Source organism: Pongo abelii, chromosome 4 (genome assembly GCF_028885655.2).
Source record: "Pongo abelii isolate AG06213 chromosome 4, NHGRI_mPonAbe1-v2.0_pri, whole genome shotgun sequence".
NCBI classification, from domain to species: domain Eukaryota; kingdom Metazoa; phylum Chordata; class Mammalia; order Primates; family Hominidae; genus Pongo; species Pongo abelii.
This window is the reverse complement of record NC_071989.2, coordinates 34,090,263-34,109,205: the sequence shown is the minus strand read 5'-3', so window position 1 is coordinate 34,109,205 and position 18,943 is coordinate 34,090,263. Positions and strand designations below refer to the sequence as shown.

Here is an 18,943-nt window from a genome sequence, read left to right as displayed (position 1 = left end):
TCCTGAAGAATCTTATGTAAACTGCTTTCCCAGGCCAGCGAATCTCCCTCCTGCAGCCAGGTGGGCGATCATGACATTGCAGTGGAACCTTATCGTTAGAATGGCTTGAGGGGACCTGGTCCAGCTAGGCACAGAGCTGGGTCCGCTGTTGCTCTGCTTCTTCCCCAGCTTCCATGCTCAGCCCTGTCCCTACCCCCATTCCACATTCTCTCCATGCCACTGGGGTCTTTCCCTCCCACTTCTCTTTTCACCCAACGTTCATCTCTTCTGGTAGCTCCACCCCTCCTCACATCCAATCCCCAGCCCCAAATCAAAATTAGTTCAGGCCGAGGTACCATGACCCAGATATGAAATTGTATTCTACTTTGCTTGCAATTCAACCTCCCTCCATATGTTTCACTCCATATACTCACAATGCGAAGATGAATGTTTGGGTTGGGAGTTTTAGCTAGAACCAAGGGTGCAAACCCCATGGGCAATGTCTCCCTCATTCCCATTCCTCTCTAAGCACATGCTTCATTCCATTCACCTTTTCTGCCATCTGGTTTTCACTCATTCTACTTAGCAGGAAATGTGGCCACCAACAACACCCAAGTTTTCAAATTTCAGCCTTAGATGGAATCTCTTGCTGGGTCTCAATTCAAATTCCCAAGGAAGTGACTGATTGGCCCAGTTCAATGCAGGGAGCTTCACTAGACCAGTCAGCTGTGGCCAGGTGGCTGGGTCCCACGGCACCAACATAGGTTCCTGGAGCCCAGTGCTGTAGCCGTGTGGCGAGTGGTATCAGGCCATTCTCAAACCTGTGAAAAAGGAGCACGTTCTGCAGAGAACCTAATAGTAATTTCAGTCAGATTCAATCCACACAACCTGTAGTACAGAGTCTCTCTAAACTCACATCTCCAAATTATTAGTGCCTTTATTCTATGATCCTTCAAAAAGGTTTCTGGTTATTGAGATGTTTCCATTCTTGACCACAGTGGGGTTGGAGGTGTTCTACTGGTGTTTCATTGGGAGTCATGGGGAGGACTTCTGACTCTCTGTTCACCTTCTCTTTCAGTGTTCCACTTCCTGTGGAGGTGGCTTTCAGAAGAGGACTGTCCAATGTGTGCCCTCAGAGGGCAATAAAACTGAAGACCAAGACCAATGCCTGTGTGATCACAAACCCAGACCTCCAGAATTCAAAAAATGCAACCAGCAGGCCTGCAAGAAAAGTGCCGGTGGGTGAATGGGTTTGCTCGGAGAGAAAGAGATCTTTGCACAAATGTCATCCTGCATGATACAACTTGTAAATAGCTTTACATTTCTTTTACTGAACAGAAAATCTTAATGTTAAAGAGGTCAGTCAGTAACACTGGGAACAAGCTATCTGATCTGGTGAGGTTTGAATCCTAACTTCTTGAGAGAGTATCTTATCCATTTTTCTTTTTTATTATTTATTATCATAAACTACCATTTTCTCTCTCTAATCCTGTTCACACTGATGTCATCCAACGTGGATGAGAATTACTTCTATGCTTTCATGCTTTCAAAGATGTCTTGAGGGATATCCCAGCCTTTCTTAGGAACCCAGTCAAGTGTGAAATGGTCATCTCTATAAATCTGGTACCACTGCGTTAGGCCAGGTCTCCCAGAAGCAGGCTCTGGGGTGAAAGTGTGTGTGCAAGGGATTCATTAAGTAAGTATTTCCAGGGAAGATCATTAAGGGAGTGGAGAAAGCTGGATGGAAAAGGGAGGAGACACAGCCAGGGTGCCTTCTCAGGAACCTGAGTCCTAGCTTCAGCCTGGTCCTCCAGGCAGCTCCAGAGCACAAGTTATACCCCCAATTTGTCCACTCCTGAGCCAGTAAGCTGTACATTCACACTCCCACACTCTTCATCTATTGGCCAAGGGCTACCCCAGGAGAAGTGAATTTACAGGAGGCTCTCTGCATGAGAGACAAAGGAGCTCCTATAGGTTGGGTAGGTTCAGCTATGACCTATAATGTCCATTCCACTGATTGTTTGGGCTCCATTGACATGTAAAATTTCTAAATAAAATTAAAAACAGAGAAGTTAGTATATTCAGGAGCTCATTAAAAGAAAAATTTGATAGCCCTTTGTGCTGGGAGAAAGGAGAGAAAGGCTAATGCCCATACTTTTGACTTGGGAAGCTGAGTAGATGAAGCTACCATGCACTGAGAGAGGAAGCCCAACAGGAGCTTTGGGAAAGAGGGAAGCTATTGAGTTCTGTTTGGGACATGTTTGTTAAGGAGTCTGTGAATTATCTAGGTAAGGGAGTCCTGTGATTGGTTTGCTCTACAGGTATGGAGGCCAGGAGAGAGATCTGGTCTGGAAATACTGATAAAAATGCACTGAGCGAGGAAATGCTTTAGGCATGATTATCACAGGAATCTTCTTACTGACTTGCACTTAAGGGTGGCTTTCATTGGCCTTACTTGAAATTCCAGAAGGAACCACCTAGAGCTCATTTTCAGAGGTGTTATTCATGTCTTCCAGACTCTTGCTTCTCAAAATATGGTCCCTGGACAAGCTGAATTGGCATCTCCTGGGAGTTTGAGGCTCTCAGGCTTCACTCTAGACCCACTGAATTAGAATCTTCATTTAACAAGATCTCTGGTGATTTATGTGCACATCAAAGTTTGAGAAGCACCTCGTTCTAGACCAAGGGACCAATTTGAGACTCTTTTCCTTTCATTTCATTTCATCACCTTCTATGGTAACATACTTTAAATAGTTGAGGCTATAGAATCCCTTCTATGTTGTGTTATTTTTTATATAACTGAAGCAGCAACTTACTCTTGGTTGATCATGCCTAGTGTTAGGGCTTGTTATTTTGAATTATATGTAGGTTGTCTTCAACTGTCCTATTGCTGGACAATAAAATCTTCAATAATCAAAACAGGGTTAAATGCATAGATGGTAGTTTTCATCTTGAAATCTCACACAGAATAAATGGCAACCAATAGTTGGCTGGCAATTGATGTGCTTAACAATGAATTCCACTCACTGACAATTATCAGGGCCACAAAAGTTAATTACTAGCTTATTTTGAAGGCAGAGCCATGCCTACTCACATAGAAGGAAAATGAAAGAAGAGTTATAAGAAATTCCTTGATTTAAGAAACCAGCCACCTACCCTGACCCCTATAATTCTCTAAAATTCTTTGAAAATATTCATTCAATGCCCAGACTCTTGTCAATCAGCTTTCACAATAAACATAACATACTCCTAAGTATATTTTATAATATCAGGTATGAATTCATATAAGGTTTAGTTCCCTCCAGGTCATTTTACTTCTTTTAGAAACCATCTGAAGTTTTAATGACTTAAAATCTAAATTGGAACTATTATTTCCACATTAGTGCCTACAAAACCCTTTCCACATATCTATATGGAAAAAAATCAAGAAAATTCATTTACCAAGTATCAGCTTTATTCTCAGCATTACATTCATATTGATTAAAAAACAAAAGCAAAACCCTTAAGCCTACCATTCCTGGGGTTGTTTTGTTGTTGCTGCTGCTATTGTTTTTAATTTGAGGAGGGGTAGAAAAGGCCAAAAAAAAAAAAAATAGAAACAGTACTTAGATCCAATGTTGATACAAATGAACATTTGAGTCGGTAAATTTTCTAGTAAAGAATATTCTGCCAGATGAATAGGATCTCATTCATTCACTTATTCAACAAAATATTATTGATCACAAGATGTCTCAGAGAAGTGCTAAGAGCTGAGGAGAAAGACATGAGTAAAATACAGTTCTTGGCCTCAAGAAGCCCAAAGTCATGAAGCTGTATTTGTCAACAACATTGAAATTGTTTTTCAAGCTTCTTTGGTGAACAAAATATTATCCCCTGATAACACAGCTGACAACAAAGATACAGGTGTGTAACTGTCCCTTTAAATTTCCAAATGTGGTTTCTGTTGAACCAGCAGAGGCAAATTGGGATCTCCTCTCCAAGTTGCCCATAATTATAAGCATTGTATGTACTTTGGAAGTGGAATCCAATTGACCGATGAACACAACAAGCCTTCATTGTTTCACAGCAATAGGGAGAACTGATGTAATTGAGCCCTGTCATCATGTTGGGCTCATGGTCATCTAAATGAGTTGCTAAATATAGTTCTGGAACACAGACTGCCCATATAGGCCACTCTCATCCTCCATTCTTCCTTCCGGTCCCCCACTCTCAAAAAATGGGGCCCCAGGACCTTGCACGTATCCAGGCTCCAAGGACTATTGAAAAGCAAGGCTCTTATCTCATGGTTTCCAAGAACATGTGAGGATTCCAGGCTTGGTTGAGTCTCTTTCAGTCATTTAGGTGTTGACCTAACCTGACAAGTGGGCCTCCTGTGTTGAGAAAAAGAAGATGTTCTGGGCAGAGAAGACCTATTCATATGATCTTCTCCTGCCCCATCACCAGTACAAGAGATTCATTCTCTCAGAGACAAAGCTTGGGAGCTATTGAGACAACATTCAATTTCCAGCAGCACCATCTATGTACCAGCTGTGTGATGTTGGGTCAATTGCTAAGCTTCTCTGGAACCCTCAGTTATTAAAAGAATAGATGCACCCACATCTATTGATTTCTGTGACAATCAAATGGTATAGTATATATCAAACATTGCCTAGTATGTGATAAATGCTTAATAATTTGTATCTGTGTTTTTTCTACTTTCATGGAAGAAGGGGTGTATTAGCTTCCTGGGCTACAAGCACACATATTCATGCTGCCATAACAAACTATAATAAACTAGGTGACTAAAGACAACAGAAATCTATTCTTTCACAGTTCTGGAGGCTAGAAGTCCAAAATCAAGGTATTGGTAGGGCCACAGCCATTCTCCTGGCTTCTGGCGGTTGCCGGCCACCACTGGCATTCCTTGGCTTACAGAAACTGAATTCCAGTCTCTGCCTCCATTACCACATGGCTGTCTTTCCTCTCTGTGTCTGTGTCTCAGCATGGCTTTTCCTCCTCTGTATGTGTGTGTCTGTGTCTCTTCTCCTCTTTTTAGAAGGACACCACTCAGGTTGGATGAAGGGCCCACCCTAGTTCAGAGTGACCTCATCTTAATTGACATCATTATTCTATCTGCCAGGATCTTATTTCCAAATCAGATCACATTCACAGATACAAAGGGTGAGGACTTCCACTATGGGGTATATTTCAAAGGATACAGTTCAACCCACAACCTTTAGGGGGCCTCCTAGAGGTGCTTTTTTATAATGGCAGATACCTTTGGCCCTTAGCAGAAGAGGCTCATGCTCAATTTACAGAGCAGGTCAAGAGAGAGTATGGTGCCGTGCCCAAGTGTGTAATACAATAATGCCTGTTTGGAGATGGAGACAGAGGGGACTCATGTGGGTCAGCGCTGCAAGAAGAAGCTTTGTGGAACGGTGGCTGTCAGCTGAGCCTCCACCCTTCCTCTGTCTTTCTCCTCCTGGGCAGCAGCCCTAGAGCACTCACAGACACAGCGACGAGATTGTGGGGCAAAGAGCCGCCCCACCTGTGCTCTCTCCAGCCTCCATCCACAGAGACTTCAGGAGAGGCTGGCTAAGAAACTGGGGCGGCTTTGTGATGCTTGGACTACCCTGCCAGGGGATTCCCAGAGCCCGGGAAGGAAGCCTTGCCTTGTTCCGATCAGCAGCACACACAATGCATGGCCCAGGTCCCGTGAACAACACCCACTGCTCTGCTGGGATGAGGGAGATGAAGAGCTCAAAGGGACATTCCACAAGAGACATGCTTGGTCAAAACATGTACTCTCTGAAGTTGAATTTTGAGGAGAAAATCTGAAACAAAAAGAAAAACAAGGCCAGGCACAGTGGCTCACACCTGTAATCCTAGCACTTTGGGAGGCCGAGGCAGGCAGATCATTTGAGGTCGGGAGTTCAAGACCAGCCTGACCAACATGGTGAAACCCCGTCTCTACTAAATATACAAAAAAAAAAAAAAAATTTATCTGGGTGTGGTGGCACATGCCTGCCCAACTACTCAGGAGGCTGAGGCAGGAGAATTACTTGAACCCGGGCAGCAGAGGTTGCAGTGAGCCGAGATTGCACCACTGCACTCCAGCCTGGGAGACAGAGGGAACCGTCTCAAAATACAAAAACATGTACTCTCTCTGAAACTCCCAAGGGTGTCAGGCAATTTCCTGTGGGGTTTTAAGAGAGACAGGGTTTTTATAAGAGGCTTAAAGAAGAGGCCTGAAGAAGGAAAGATGAAGACTCAGATTTTGGAATCTAGGAGCATTATATGTTACCAATTCCTAAGGGCACTTAAAACTTCAGCACCAAACGGGACTCTGGAAGCTAACAGAAGACATTCATTTCTTCACAAAAATAAGGCACAGTTAAGAGAATAAGGAGTTCTGAGGAGATAAAAAGAATTTTTTGTCTTTATGATCTAAAGGTGAAAAAAGCATAGAGATGCAAAGATACTGTCACAAATTTGGGGTGGAGAGGCTATTATTTCCATTTCTACTTTTCCTGACTGTTCCCTTTACAAAGGACAGCGGCCTGTTTATGAAAGTGCTTTTCTTCAGAACTATGAAAATATTTTCTCTGTAAAGGAGAAAGAAAGACGAGAGCTCCAAGAAGTACCTAAGGCAAGCTTAAAACAACTTCACTTTCTAGAAAAAAAAAAAATCTAATTGAATTATTTACAGACCCGGAAACTGTGGGCCAGTGCCATCTGAGAACCACCCGTACAAGTGTGTGGGGGTGGTCCCTGAGCAACCCACTCTCGTTCCCTGACTCATGTATGGGAAAAGCAAGGCCAAGAAAATTAAAGGACACACTTGCCCAGAGCGAGTTAGAGGAGAACAAGGGTTAGAACTCAGGTGACTAATTGTATACTTACTCTGGGAATTATTTGTACGTGTCTTCTGCCTTCACCTCCATGGTAAAGTTCTGCAGGGCGGGGATCACAGTTTATGTCTGTATCCCTCACTCTCTCTGGAAGCATTGGTTATTTTTTTTTTTTCTTTTTTTTTTGAGACAGAGTTTCACTCTTATTGCCCAGGCTGGAGTGCAATGGCACGATCTCGGCTCACTGCAACCTCCACCTTCCGGTTTCAAGAGATTCTCCTGCCTCAGCCTCCTGAGTAGCTGGGATTACAGGCGCCCGCCACCATGCCCAGTTACTTTTTGTATTTTTAGTAGAGACGGGGTTTCACCATGTTGGCCAGGCTAGTCTCGAATTCCTGACCTCGTGATCCGCCCGCCTCAGCCTCCCAACGTGCTGGGATTACAGGCGTGAGCCACCATGCTCGGCCCGGAAGCATTGGTTATTTTGCTGACTGGTTGTTGGCTTGACACTCTGAATAGTGTGATTGATTAGAGCACCAGCTCTAGAGTTAAGACTGCCTGTGTTCAGATCTGGCCATGCCATTTATCAGCTGGACAACCTTATACAAGTTCTTCACTACTTGAGGCCTTACTTTCGTCATTTGTGAAATGGAAAAAATACTTGTCTGCTAGTAGCACTGTAGAGATGAAATGTAGTGAAGCATGGAAGACACTGCATTCATTTCCATAGCAATACTGCATAGCAAAGCACCCCGACACTCAGGGGTTTAAAACTACACTCATGTAATTTTTTCTTTTTTTAATTTCAATAGTTTTGGGGGTACCAAAGTAGTTGTGGGGAATAACCAAAATTCACATTCCTTAGTGGCGATTTCTGAGATTTTAGTGCACCCATCACCCAAGCAGTGTATACTATACCCAATATGTAGTCTTTCATTCCTTACCACCCCCAAGTTTCCTCCCTGGGCCTCCTAAGACTATTATATCATTCTTATGCCTCTGAGTCCTCATAGCTTAGCTTCCACTTATAAATGAGAACATATATTTGGTTTTCCATTCCTGAAGTTACTTCACTTAGAATAATGGCCTCCAGCTTCACCCAAGTTGCTGCCAAAGACATTATTTCATTCCTTTTTTTTTTTTTTTTTGGTTGAGTAATATTCCCTGGTGTATATATACCACATTTTCCTGTATCCACTCATTGGTTGACAGGCCCTTAGTTTGGTTCCATATCTTTGCAATTGTGAATTGTTCTGCTATAAACATGCATGTGTGTGTGTCTTTCTCATATAATGCACAGTCATGTATTTTTTGCTGAGCATCTATAGGTCAGCCAAGATTCAGGTGATTGAGCTTGGCTTTGGAGGTCCTTGGCTGCTAACTGTAGGTTGAGTCTAGGTCTGCCCCATGTGTCTCTTATCACCCTTGGTGGGCTACACCAGCCAGGTTCTTCTTATGGTGACAGCAGAGGCTCATCAGGGAAGGCTTGCCCTCCTGCACATTCCAAGTGACTGCAGAGATCGTGTCTACTAGCATCCCATTGTCTAAAGCAAGTCACAGAGCTGAACCCAAAGGCAAGTAGTTGGGAAGGATTCTCCACCCACTAGGCAGCCATGGCAAGGTGGGAATGTTCTGTATAAAACAATTACATGGGAGTGAAGAATTGTGACATAATTCAGTTTAGCATAAACATTCTGCACAGTGGTGCATAATAAACATTCAGTAGATGCCACCTATTATGAATTGTTATGGCTCCTTTCTTGGTAGACATATAAAGTCTTACATTAATAGAAGTTGTGCTTGTATATCTACAAAGGATAATCTTTGGACTTTTTTCTTATTCTTTTTCTCCTTCCACAGATTTACTTTGCACCAAGGACAAGCTGTCAGCCAGTTTCTGCCAGACACTGAAAGCCATGAAGAAATGTTCTGTGCCCACCGTGAGGGCTGAGTGCTGCTTCTCGTGTCCCCAGACACACATCACACACCCCCAGAGGCAAAGAAGGCAACGGTTGCTCCAAAAGCCAAAAGAACTCTAAGCCCAAAAGGAAGCCAGCTTCCACCAGACTGCAGCAGCCTGCTGACCGTGACATGCTTTAGCCCTGGGAGCTGCTTCGTTGAGGTTTTGCTTTATATATTTCAGGTTCAGCTTTGGGTCATAATGAAACAAAATCCACTGTGTTCCTCTAGCCACAGAATATCCCTCACAGGAGGCCTAGGCTGCCGTACTTGCTGCTCCCTGATAGGAAGGTGAAATAGCTAGGAGAATCAGGCAGCACCCGGTATCGGCTCCTGGGAAAGATGCCAGGTTAGACAGATTTGTGAAATATTGTATTTTTGTTCTCCCTTAAAGATAAAAACAAAGAGACCAGCTTTTTCCCTGACTACCTCAAGAGTATCAGGCAACACTTACCCAGGGGACAAATAATCTTCTTAATTTATCTTGATGAATACCTTTCTTTTTTTTTTTCTTTCCTCCCTGCCTGGGGCAGCTGCTATTTAAAATGTCACAGTGGAGCTTTAGGAACATTCCTTTAATTCATCCAGGCAGAGGACTGCTTTCTTCACCCCATGTTCAACTAGGGCAGGAAGAAAAAGTGCTGGTTACATCCCTCAGTCTCTTCCTCCATCCCTGTAGGGCTCCGTATCTGGGCTGCTTAGTGTCTCCTGCCAACCTCGAGACACTAGACTAAGAGGAAACAGGCATAAGAAACACAGCCTAAGGGGTTTAGGTCACTTACACAGAAAACACTTCTGGCTTGAAGAGCATTTCTATGAAAACTCGTAAAAAGCAAATGAGCAGAAATCAATTTCTTACTATTATAGAAAAGGAACTGTGTGCCTTTATTCTTCCCACTTTCCTGGTAAATACACACTCCTTCACAGAAGGGAAAATGAGTCTTCCTGGCTGACTTCCTCCCGTCCTCCAGTCCCTACAGGAGGCCTGAGCTCAGGTCCCACCATTGTCTTGCTGCAGGGGGTGTATACGCAAAGACCACTATGACCAGCTCTAGGGCTGCCACCTGTCCTCACCTCTCCTCAGGTTGGAAAATGGAGGTTCCATATTAAAATATTTCAAAGAACCAGGTAAATTGTACTAAGTACAAGAACATAGTGCAAACTTCTAATCTAGAGAAAAAACATTTCTAAAAAGTATGGTAAAGAGGATCTACTCCTCAGTGTACTCAATATGTAGTCTTAAAGGTCTTTTACTTGGGGGAGAACAGGTGAATCAGGGAGTCCAAAGAAACTGAAATGAAAGTTAGAATGCTTGTTCTGGATGTTCCTGCCTCCCACCAGAAGTCAAAGTAGGCTTGGTCTCAAATTCAGAGCAAATTTCTAGACAAAGTGATTTCTAAGGGAAGGTACTTACATGAACTGAACCCAGAGAAAGAGAGTAAGTGGGTGGGTGGAGGGGCATAAGCCTCAAATGGAAGAAGACAGCAGAACCAATTCTTGACAGGGAGAAAGGCAAAGATGTGGCCTTCATGTGATGGGCAGCATATTTTCTGACTCATGCACAGATACACTTACTACTCTTCATGGAACACAATGTCCCATGTCTCCCTTTACCTATCCGTTCAGCAGAATGGTGCTATTAAAAAAAAATGGTGCTAATATCTAGATGGTGGCAGAACTAATGTAAACATAGATAGGCATACAAATGGGTAAGTGTATGTGAAACTCTCTATATACATCTTCTGTTAAACATGTAATGGTGTTGCTGACCAATGCCAGTTTTATTGCTTGGGTACCTTGAATTTAAGATTTAATATTATGTGCTTTTTATTTTTTCCAAGCCATTAACATGTATTACTCTCATGAATTCCTGTGAAAAATAAAACAGTGGGATTGGGATGAAATTCAAGATAGACCAGAAACAGGAGGAGAGTACAAATGTTTACCTAAAGCCAGAGAACTTATTTCTAGATGATAATTACATCATTGTATTCTCTGCCTTTAAATATAAACATTTCTGGCTGATAGCAATCTCTGGTGAATAATGGTTTTCGAGGAGAGGAGACAAATTGTTAGTGACATGAGTGGAGGAGAATCTGATATTTACTAATGAGGCAGTTTGCAAAGACTGTCCCTGAAGTGTAGTGTAGGCTTTCAGGGGGATTCATTTAGTAAGCTAGATTGATTTAACCTGGTACTGTACTAGCATAGGGTCAAATACATGTCATCAGAGACCTGGGTATGACCAGGCTTACAAAACTCAGGAACAAACTCAGATTCCTACTGACCTCAACCAACTAAACTAGGCCAAATTTCTCCGTATACAAAATGGACCACGTTGTTTACAACCCACGTGGTGGAGAAGATGGTAGACATGTGGAGAGAGTTTGGCCGGGTGCTCCATTCTAGGTCTTTTTCCAGTTTCTCAAAGGCAGAACATTGGCTCCTAATTATTTGCCATGGATATTCGCTTCCTGTACTGGAGCTATGTTGTAAGACAGCTGTGTGATGTCCATCATTCTTGACTCCAGAATGAAGACAGGGCTTGCTGTTTTCTGTCCTGTTGGTATCATCTGTTGCCTTGGCAATCACTCAGTGATGAGTCGTCAGTATTTTGACATGTCCCAGTTCTTGCTGTACAAGAGGGGACTCAGATCAACAGGAAGACTCTGAAGGCAGGAACCTGCATGGTATCTTACATCTTTGATACTTGGGTGCTGACATGAAGCAGAGTTGTTGGTTTACTTTATCTAGGCCCTTCTTTCTTCTCACCTGGATCAAGCAACTGAGAAGTGTATCAGGAGACACTGGATACATATCTCTATGAAATAGAGAGGGCCACCGCAGGGCCTGGTACTTAACTACATTAACATTCAAAACCCAGTTTGGTTTACGTTGTCTTTCACAGTAGTATATTTAGCTCTTCTCTGGAAAGTTGTGGGTTAATATAATTCTTAAACATGAAAATGTAATTAAACACACCATGAGAGAACAATATTCCAGGAGACTTAATAGTGATTACTTTCTTCAATCAGGAAATCGTTTCAGTGCCTCCTTTGTAGGAATGCTTTGTTTTGTGATGGGTTTTCTTAAAGAAGAGCACACCTCCGTCCAATCTCCTGAGACAGCCACGTCTCTGCTGACATCCCACTGTGATGCTTTCAGATAGTCAGTGAATGTTTCTGATAACCTTCATCCGGTATCTGAAACACAATGTGAGGGATTATATTGTTTTAGATAATACCATCCCATTTAGTTGACTAAAATCTTCCAAACTCTGAAAGCTGCACGCTGCTACTCCAGAGAGTGCAGGTCTTAGCTCTTCTCCTTTCTGACTTCAAGATGAATCTCTGGGATGATGTATCTGGTGCTTGGTCCACAGTGATTCACTTTTGAAGGAGAGGCCACATGACATGAACTGCCTGGTGTTACAAACTAGCTAACATATTTGATGCTACTCCTGTTGTCTGTACTGCTTATTCAAGTATTATTCTAAGTTATGTTACTACAAAACATGGTGGGTAAAGCACAATCCTACCCATCATTGTCCTCCAAAATAATTGTATGACATACAGGGCCCAGCCCATTGCCCTCCCTGCATCTCTGTGCTGCTTTGCCATTTCCCCTTCTACCCAGCCTCCTCAAGGGGTACCCTGGTGGATATTTCAGTACTTAAAACCAGACTGTAATCATAACCTCCCTTTGTGTGGCACCAATAAATGGCCAAACTCATTGATGTTTCTGCGTGATTCTTCTACCCCTGCTGTGAGACTCCCACCACCCACCAGTGTTACTATGGATTTTAGCAACCTGGGAAAGGATGCTGTCAATTTGTTCCTCCCACACTCATTCCAGATTCCCTCCTACCCTACCCCTAGACCAGTACATCATCAGATGAGTCACATCCCAGGTGAGCCGGTCTCTTCTCATGAATGTGCAACAACTGCCACAGTCCACCATATGATAATCTGAAGTGATGCCTAAAATTCCCCAAAACACTGAATTCAACATATTCATGCTGCTCACAGCATAACCTACTCCTTCATCTATCCAAAGTGTAGGCTTAATGCTTAAGAGAAAATGACCCATCTCTAGAGGAATTTGCTTTGGGAATTCAATCCTTATTCAAAAATGGGTGCGCAGCTCAGTAAATGCAACTAGCAAAAGCAGAATTTGTGCATATAGCGATAGAGTCTATCACATGGAATAAACAAAACCATAGAGGTAGGCAAGAGCCAGGTCTCTCCAGGTGATCCCTAGGATGTTTGAGGGCATGAATAGGAATAGTAGGAAATGTAGTTTTGGTCAAGAAGGCATCGCAGAGAGCCATGGATACCTCCCTGATTATACCTTAGAAATTATTCTATCTGTGACTACGAGATCTTTCTAATACTGCAAAGCCCAGCTCAAATGCTACTTCCCCTGGGACACCTACCCTGACCCTGCCAGAAAGACAGGGTCCGTTTTCCATTATACTCTGCTCCCACTATACTGGGTACATTTTCCACTAGAAAAGTAGCTCTTAATCGAGGGTGATTTTTGTTCCCCAGGGGATCTTTGACAATGTCTGGAGACATTTTTTGTTTTCACAACTGGGCAGTGGGGGAGGGAGGGAGTGCTACTGGCATCTAGTGAACAGAGGCCCAGAATGTTGCTGAACATTCTGTGGGATGACATTCCCTCAACAACAAAGAATTGTCTGGCTCATAATGTCAATAGTTCCAAAGTTGAAAAACCCTGCACTAAAACAATTATCACCTTGTAGTGAGTAGCAGAGTAGCAGGGGATCTTGGTTGAGTAAAACCAAGCTTTCATTAAAATTCAGACTTCTCGAAAGGACTGATGAGGTAGGTCAGAAACCCTCAAAAGGACTAAAAAATACATCAGGGTTCAAAGCACACCAGCTTGATTAAAGAATCTTGATGTTGAAGGGGATACAGGATAATGAGCACTGCTCAAAAGAGTCTTAAACCAGCCCCTGGGGACAAAGATGTTTTGATCCTAGAACTGGGGCAATAAATCAAAAGCAAGCAAAATGGAAAACTGGCGTGTTAGGAGTTTGGATTAATCATCCTCCTCTAATTGAGATTTCTAATCAAACTGAGAATAGACATAATCAGCCAGATCAAAATATCGGCTTCAGTAGTGGTGAAGCTGGCTTGGAGAGCATGTCTTGGGTGCAAATGGAAAAAGGGTTTTCCTACCCTTCACATCTGCCATTCCCCCATGGCAAGTAGCTGGAGATCTGCAGGCCTCCCTCCAGTGGTTCTCTGAGCTCCAGGCTTCAAGCTCAAGAGAGATGGGGATGGAGTAGAAAGAAACAGAGAGAAACGGACCACTCAACCTATTAACCTCAGTTAATAGGAGTCTCATGGCCATCAAACTTTCACCAACAGAAGCACCCTCTCCTGCCCTGGGAGGAGCATGTAAAAGGGTTATCATAAAGACCCCAAAGGGATATCTCAATACTATCCACTCTGGAAGCGGAGGATTCATGCCCCTATGGGAAAGAGGTAAGAGTAGCGTGAAGGAAAAAGCTGGTAGAGGAAACATTGATTAAAAACTACCACATGGGCTGAACACAGTGACTCATGCCTATAATCCCAGCTCTTGAAGGCCGAGGTGGGAGGATCACTCCAGACCAGGAGTTCAGGACCAGCCTTGGCAACATGGTGAGACCCCATCCCTGAAAAAAAAAAAAAAAAAAAATTAATTAGCTGGATGTGGTAGTGTCCACCAGTAATCCCAACACTTTGGGAGGCCAAGGTGGGAGGATCACTTGAGGCCAGTTTGAAACCAGCATAGGTAACATAGTGAGACCTTGTCTCTACAAATATATATATATATGTATATATATATATATATATATATTTTTTTTTTTTTTAATTAGCTGGATGTGGTGTTGCATCCCCGTAGTCCTAGCTACTTGGGAGGCTGAGGCAGGAGGATTGCTTGAGCCTAAGTGTTAGAGGCTGTAGTAAGCTATGATCAGGCTACTGCTCTCCAGCCTGGGCAACAGAGCAACACCCTGTCTCAAAAAAGAAAGAAGTATCAGATTTCAAGTTCTAAATAGCATAGATCCTCATTATTTGCAGTTCTATATTTGCAAGTGTACCTACTTGATAAAATTTGTTTGTGGCAACACTTTTGCAGACATGCACAGAGTACTGAAAAATTCCAGTCATCCTTATACATATGTTTCAACGATGAGATACTTTCCTGTTTTTCTTTTTCTTTTTTTTGTGACAGTCTTGCTCTGTCACCCAGGTTGGTGTGCTGTGGCACAATCTCGGCTGACTGCAATCTGCACCTCCCAGGTTCAAGCAATTCTCCTGTCTCAGCCTCCTGAGTAACTGGGATTACAGGCACAAGCCACCATGCCCAGCTAATTTTTGTATTTTTGGTAGAGACAGGGTTCCACTGTGTTGGCCAGGCTGGTCTCGAACTCTTGACCTCAAGTGATCTGCCTGCCTTGGCCTCCAAAAGTGCTGAGATTATAGGCATGAGCCACCATGCCCAGCCTTTTGCCTTCCTTTTCAAGGGCTGTTTAGTGCCATGTCTTTTGCATGTTTGTTTTGGTGATTTTTCTATTTCAAATGGCCCTCAACTGCAGGGCTACAATGCTGTCTGGTGTTTTGAAGCACAAGAAGGCTGTGATGTGCATACTAAAATTTGAGAGCCATTGGGTTAGAGTGATTTCCACAGAATACAGCGTTATATAACCATGGGGTTTAGAGGTGAAGCAGTCATAATGTGTTCTATTATTATTAGCCTGCAAGAAGTATGGTACCTGTCCAAAAAGGCTGTACAAGAATGTTCATTACAGCTTTATTCAAAATCATCAAAAACTGGAAACATAGCTGGCATCCATCAACAGACAAATGAATAAAGAAACTGATATATTTATTCAGTGGAATATTACTCAGCAATAAAAAGGAATAAACTATTGATACAGCAATATGAAAAAATCTCAAAACTTTATGCTGAGTGCAAGAAGCTTTACCCAAAAGAGTACCTACTATATAATTCTTTTTTTTTTTAATTGAAAAGAGGCAAAATCAGTCTACAGTGGAAAAAATTAAGAACAGTGATTGCCTCTAGGGGTTGGGTGGGGGTGAGTGTTGACTTGGAGGGGTGTATGGGACATTCTTAGGCTTCACCCCCAGAATTTCTGATTCAGAACCAAGAATCTGCATTTCTAATAAGTTCCTAGGTGATATTGATGCAGCTATTCTGTAGAATTACACTTTGAGAACCACGGCTGTAACCTAGCCTTTTCAATTGAAGAAGCAGACACCTCTGGTGCCCATGTCACATTCCCAAAGGCCCATTTAAGTTCTGTATGTGCTCAAAGTCCCCTTGCTTCAAGTGCATGCCATGCATCTATCTGCCCTCTGTTCCAGAGCACCCTCACCTATGCACAGCTCTGAAGTGCAAAGAAGTTAAGACCACTGGGCCTCCCATCCTTCAGATGCACCAATCTGGGAGGATTCTGCATGCTTTGTATGAGGTCCCAGCATTGTTGAGCCCCAGTTGCCCACAGCAGCAAGCTGTATAACATACCACCAGATTTGCCTTTTCTCCTTCCTGTCTCACCCTTCCTACTCTCTTGCTTTTATTTCCTGAGATCACCTCCTAAATAAACTACTTGCATCCAAGTCCTTGCCTCAGGCTTTGCTGTGGGGAAGTAAGATATCTGGGAGGAAGCTGGGAAATGAAAGGACACTGAATATGAGTACAGGGGAAGTGTATGGGTCTGTTCTCATGCTGCTAATAAAGATATACCCAAGACTGAGTAATTATAAAGAAAAAGAGGTTTAATGGACTCACAGTTCTTCATGGCTGGGGAGGCCTCACAGTCATGTGGAAAGCGAAGGAGCAAAGGCACATCTTACATGGCAGCAGGCAACAGAGCTTGTGCAGGGGAACTGCCCTTTATAAAACCATCAAGATTTCATGAGACTTATTCACTACCATAATAACAGCATGGGAAAAACCCACCCCCATGATTCAGTTACCTCCCACTGAGTCCCTCCCATGACACATGGGGATTATGGGAACTACAATTCAAGATGAGATTTGGGTGGGGACATAGCCAAATCATATCATATAATGTCAGCATCTGACATTATCATAGAAGAGAAATATGGAGAACAATGGCCCTTAATGTGCTGTGTTGCCACCAAATCTGACATTTCCTGTTTGAACCTAGTGTGCCTACTTGATTCTCCTGAGAAACAGAATCTATCCACTCTTTCAGTCTGGTCTTGGTCAGGCCACAGCCCAGGGTGGTAGTGTGGTGTCACAGAAGTGAGTACAGATGAGTCAGTATCAAGCTCCATTCTTCTTTTTTTGAGAGGTGGGGAGTGCGGAGCAGGGTCCCGCTCTGTTGCCCAGGCTGAAATGCAGTGGTGTGATCATAGTTCACTGCAGCCTTGAACACTTGGTGAAGATCCATTCTTCTTACGGGACACTCATGCCCATTTCTCAGGCCACTCACTGAGTTCTGACCTCTCACTCTCCCAGATTCTGTGCCTGACCTCTGAGTCCCTTTGGGAGTCTCTCAATCACATTTAATGCCTCACATTGCAGAACTGGATTCTGCTTTCTTGGGCTTACATCACTTTGCCTTACCCTTGTCATTGAAGAAAAAGATTGGTTAAAACATTACTTCCCAAGCTCTTTACATATGGCACACAGAAAGATGATCATATTTGCATAGCCCACTGCAATAACTGTGAACCACTAGCAGCCAGACGTGACCAGGCCTGACCACCCTGAGCCCCAAGGAGTTCAGTATCTCGGGCACACCTGTAGCCTCCATCCTATCAAGTTGTGTGGTTTTGACTCTGAATCCTTCCTGTCTTGAGTTGTCTTAATTTGATGCCTTATAGATCTAGATCTAAGGTATGTGGGGGTCTCTTTTGCCCTAACTCCCTCCTATATGCCAGGCAACCTTAAAATACACCCTTATCCCCAAATATTAATAAACACAGACTATCAATACTCACAGGAACAAGAACAATGGTGCTCTGGAATTCAGGGAATGAAGTATTGTCTACCCACAATGTACGAGTATTTGGGGACAGTGAGCCCAGCTTTGGGTGCCCTCCATTCTTTCACATCCCAAGAAGCTGGCCTGAAAGTTATCATCTCTGCTCCCCTCATTCTGTTCATGGTGCATCTCTGGAGTCTGATTTTAGGGAGTCTTCCAGGGAAAGGGAATTCTTCTGTCTCCTAACTATTCTGTCTCCTAGTTGCCTTCTTTTCTCAAACCTCTTCCAGTTTTGCCTCATCCAGACCCGTGCATCCATGGCCAAGCTACTCAATTCCATATGGCTCCAGGTCATCATCATTGCCTTGGTCACAAGCTTGGGCCTGACTGTGCATCAGCTGTCCCCTGGTGACTGTCTTCAGGAAGAGAGAAACTGCTCAACCCTAACAACATGGGAGAATCCACAGGAAAGGAAGACCCTTGTGAGGAGAAATTAGAATGGTAGACTGTGGTGGTGCTGACTAGCTAATAAGCAGGAACACGTTTCTCCAACTCCATGGAAATAATTGCAAATGGGTTTCAATGGTGGGAGCCACAGGGGACCAGCTTGAAGTTGGGGCTGCACAAAATGGCAATTTGTGTTCCACTGATGGTCTTGCATCTGTTTTAGATCTCAGACAATAGAGTGAGCTAATGAATTGTGAGATTAAATTAGCTCTCCTTGGCTCTTGTGGATTAGAAAAAGAATAGTTTTATATTGCTGGGGGGATCAATAGCTCTTTTATGGCCTTTTTGCTCAACCAAAGAGCAGAACATTAAGTAAAGTCTCCTTTGTCTGGTGGTTGGGGACAGACACCTCACTGAAATGTGCATCTGAATCTCAGAAAGGGAAGCACGCTGACAAATACACTAGGATCAGAAGATGCACGCTAGCAAATACACTAACATTTCTTTTCTCCTTACTTAGGGAGACACAACTCAGGAAGCAAGAAGATTATTGTTAAACTAAATTATCGGATTACTGGAAGCAGGAAAATCAAAAGTGAAGGTGGTCAGCTGGGCATCTCCCTTGTAGGGATTTGGAACTGACTTTCCTGGTCTCAGGAAGCCCAGTTCACTCATTCACTGAGACAGCCTTATTGTAGTAAAGAGCTTAATTAACACAAAGCCAGCCAAGTGG

The 18,943-nt window shown here is 43.3% G+C and overlaps 1 protein-coding gene and 1 long non-coding RNA gene across 3 annotated transcripts in view; both read left to right on the top strand.

The window, feature by feature from the left end:
* ADAMTS12 (ADAM metallopeptidase with thrombospondin type 1 motif 12) overlaps positions 1-12,500 on the top strand; it is a 373,134-nt gene extending 360,634 nt beyond the window's left edge. Inside the window, exons 23-24 of the mRNA XM_024247634.2 lie at positions 1,058-1,217; positions 8,670-12,500. Coding sequence (XP_024103402.2) covers positions 1,058-1,217; positions 8,670-8,848 — 339 coding nt within the window. The 3' untranslated portion in view covers positions 8,849-12,500. The remainder of the gene's footprint in view (positions 1-1,057; positions 1,218-8,669) is intronic.
* A 585-nt stretch (positions 12,501-13,085) lies between these two features.
* On the top strand, positions 13,086-18,943 carry LOC129059372 (uncharacterized). 2 transcript variants are annotated; one of them, XR_008525207.2, is made up of 4 exons: positions 13,086-13,615; positions 14,165-14,281; positions 18,054-18,245; positions 18,731-18,943. It is a non-coding gene; the product is annotated as an uncharacterized LOC129059372 (long non-coding RNA). The 2 variants fall into 2 exon arrangements; XR_008525206.2 differs by lacking the exons at positions 18,054-18,245; positions 18,731-18,943 and adding an exon at positions 16,172-16,563 and having other exon boundaries at positions 13,485-13,615.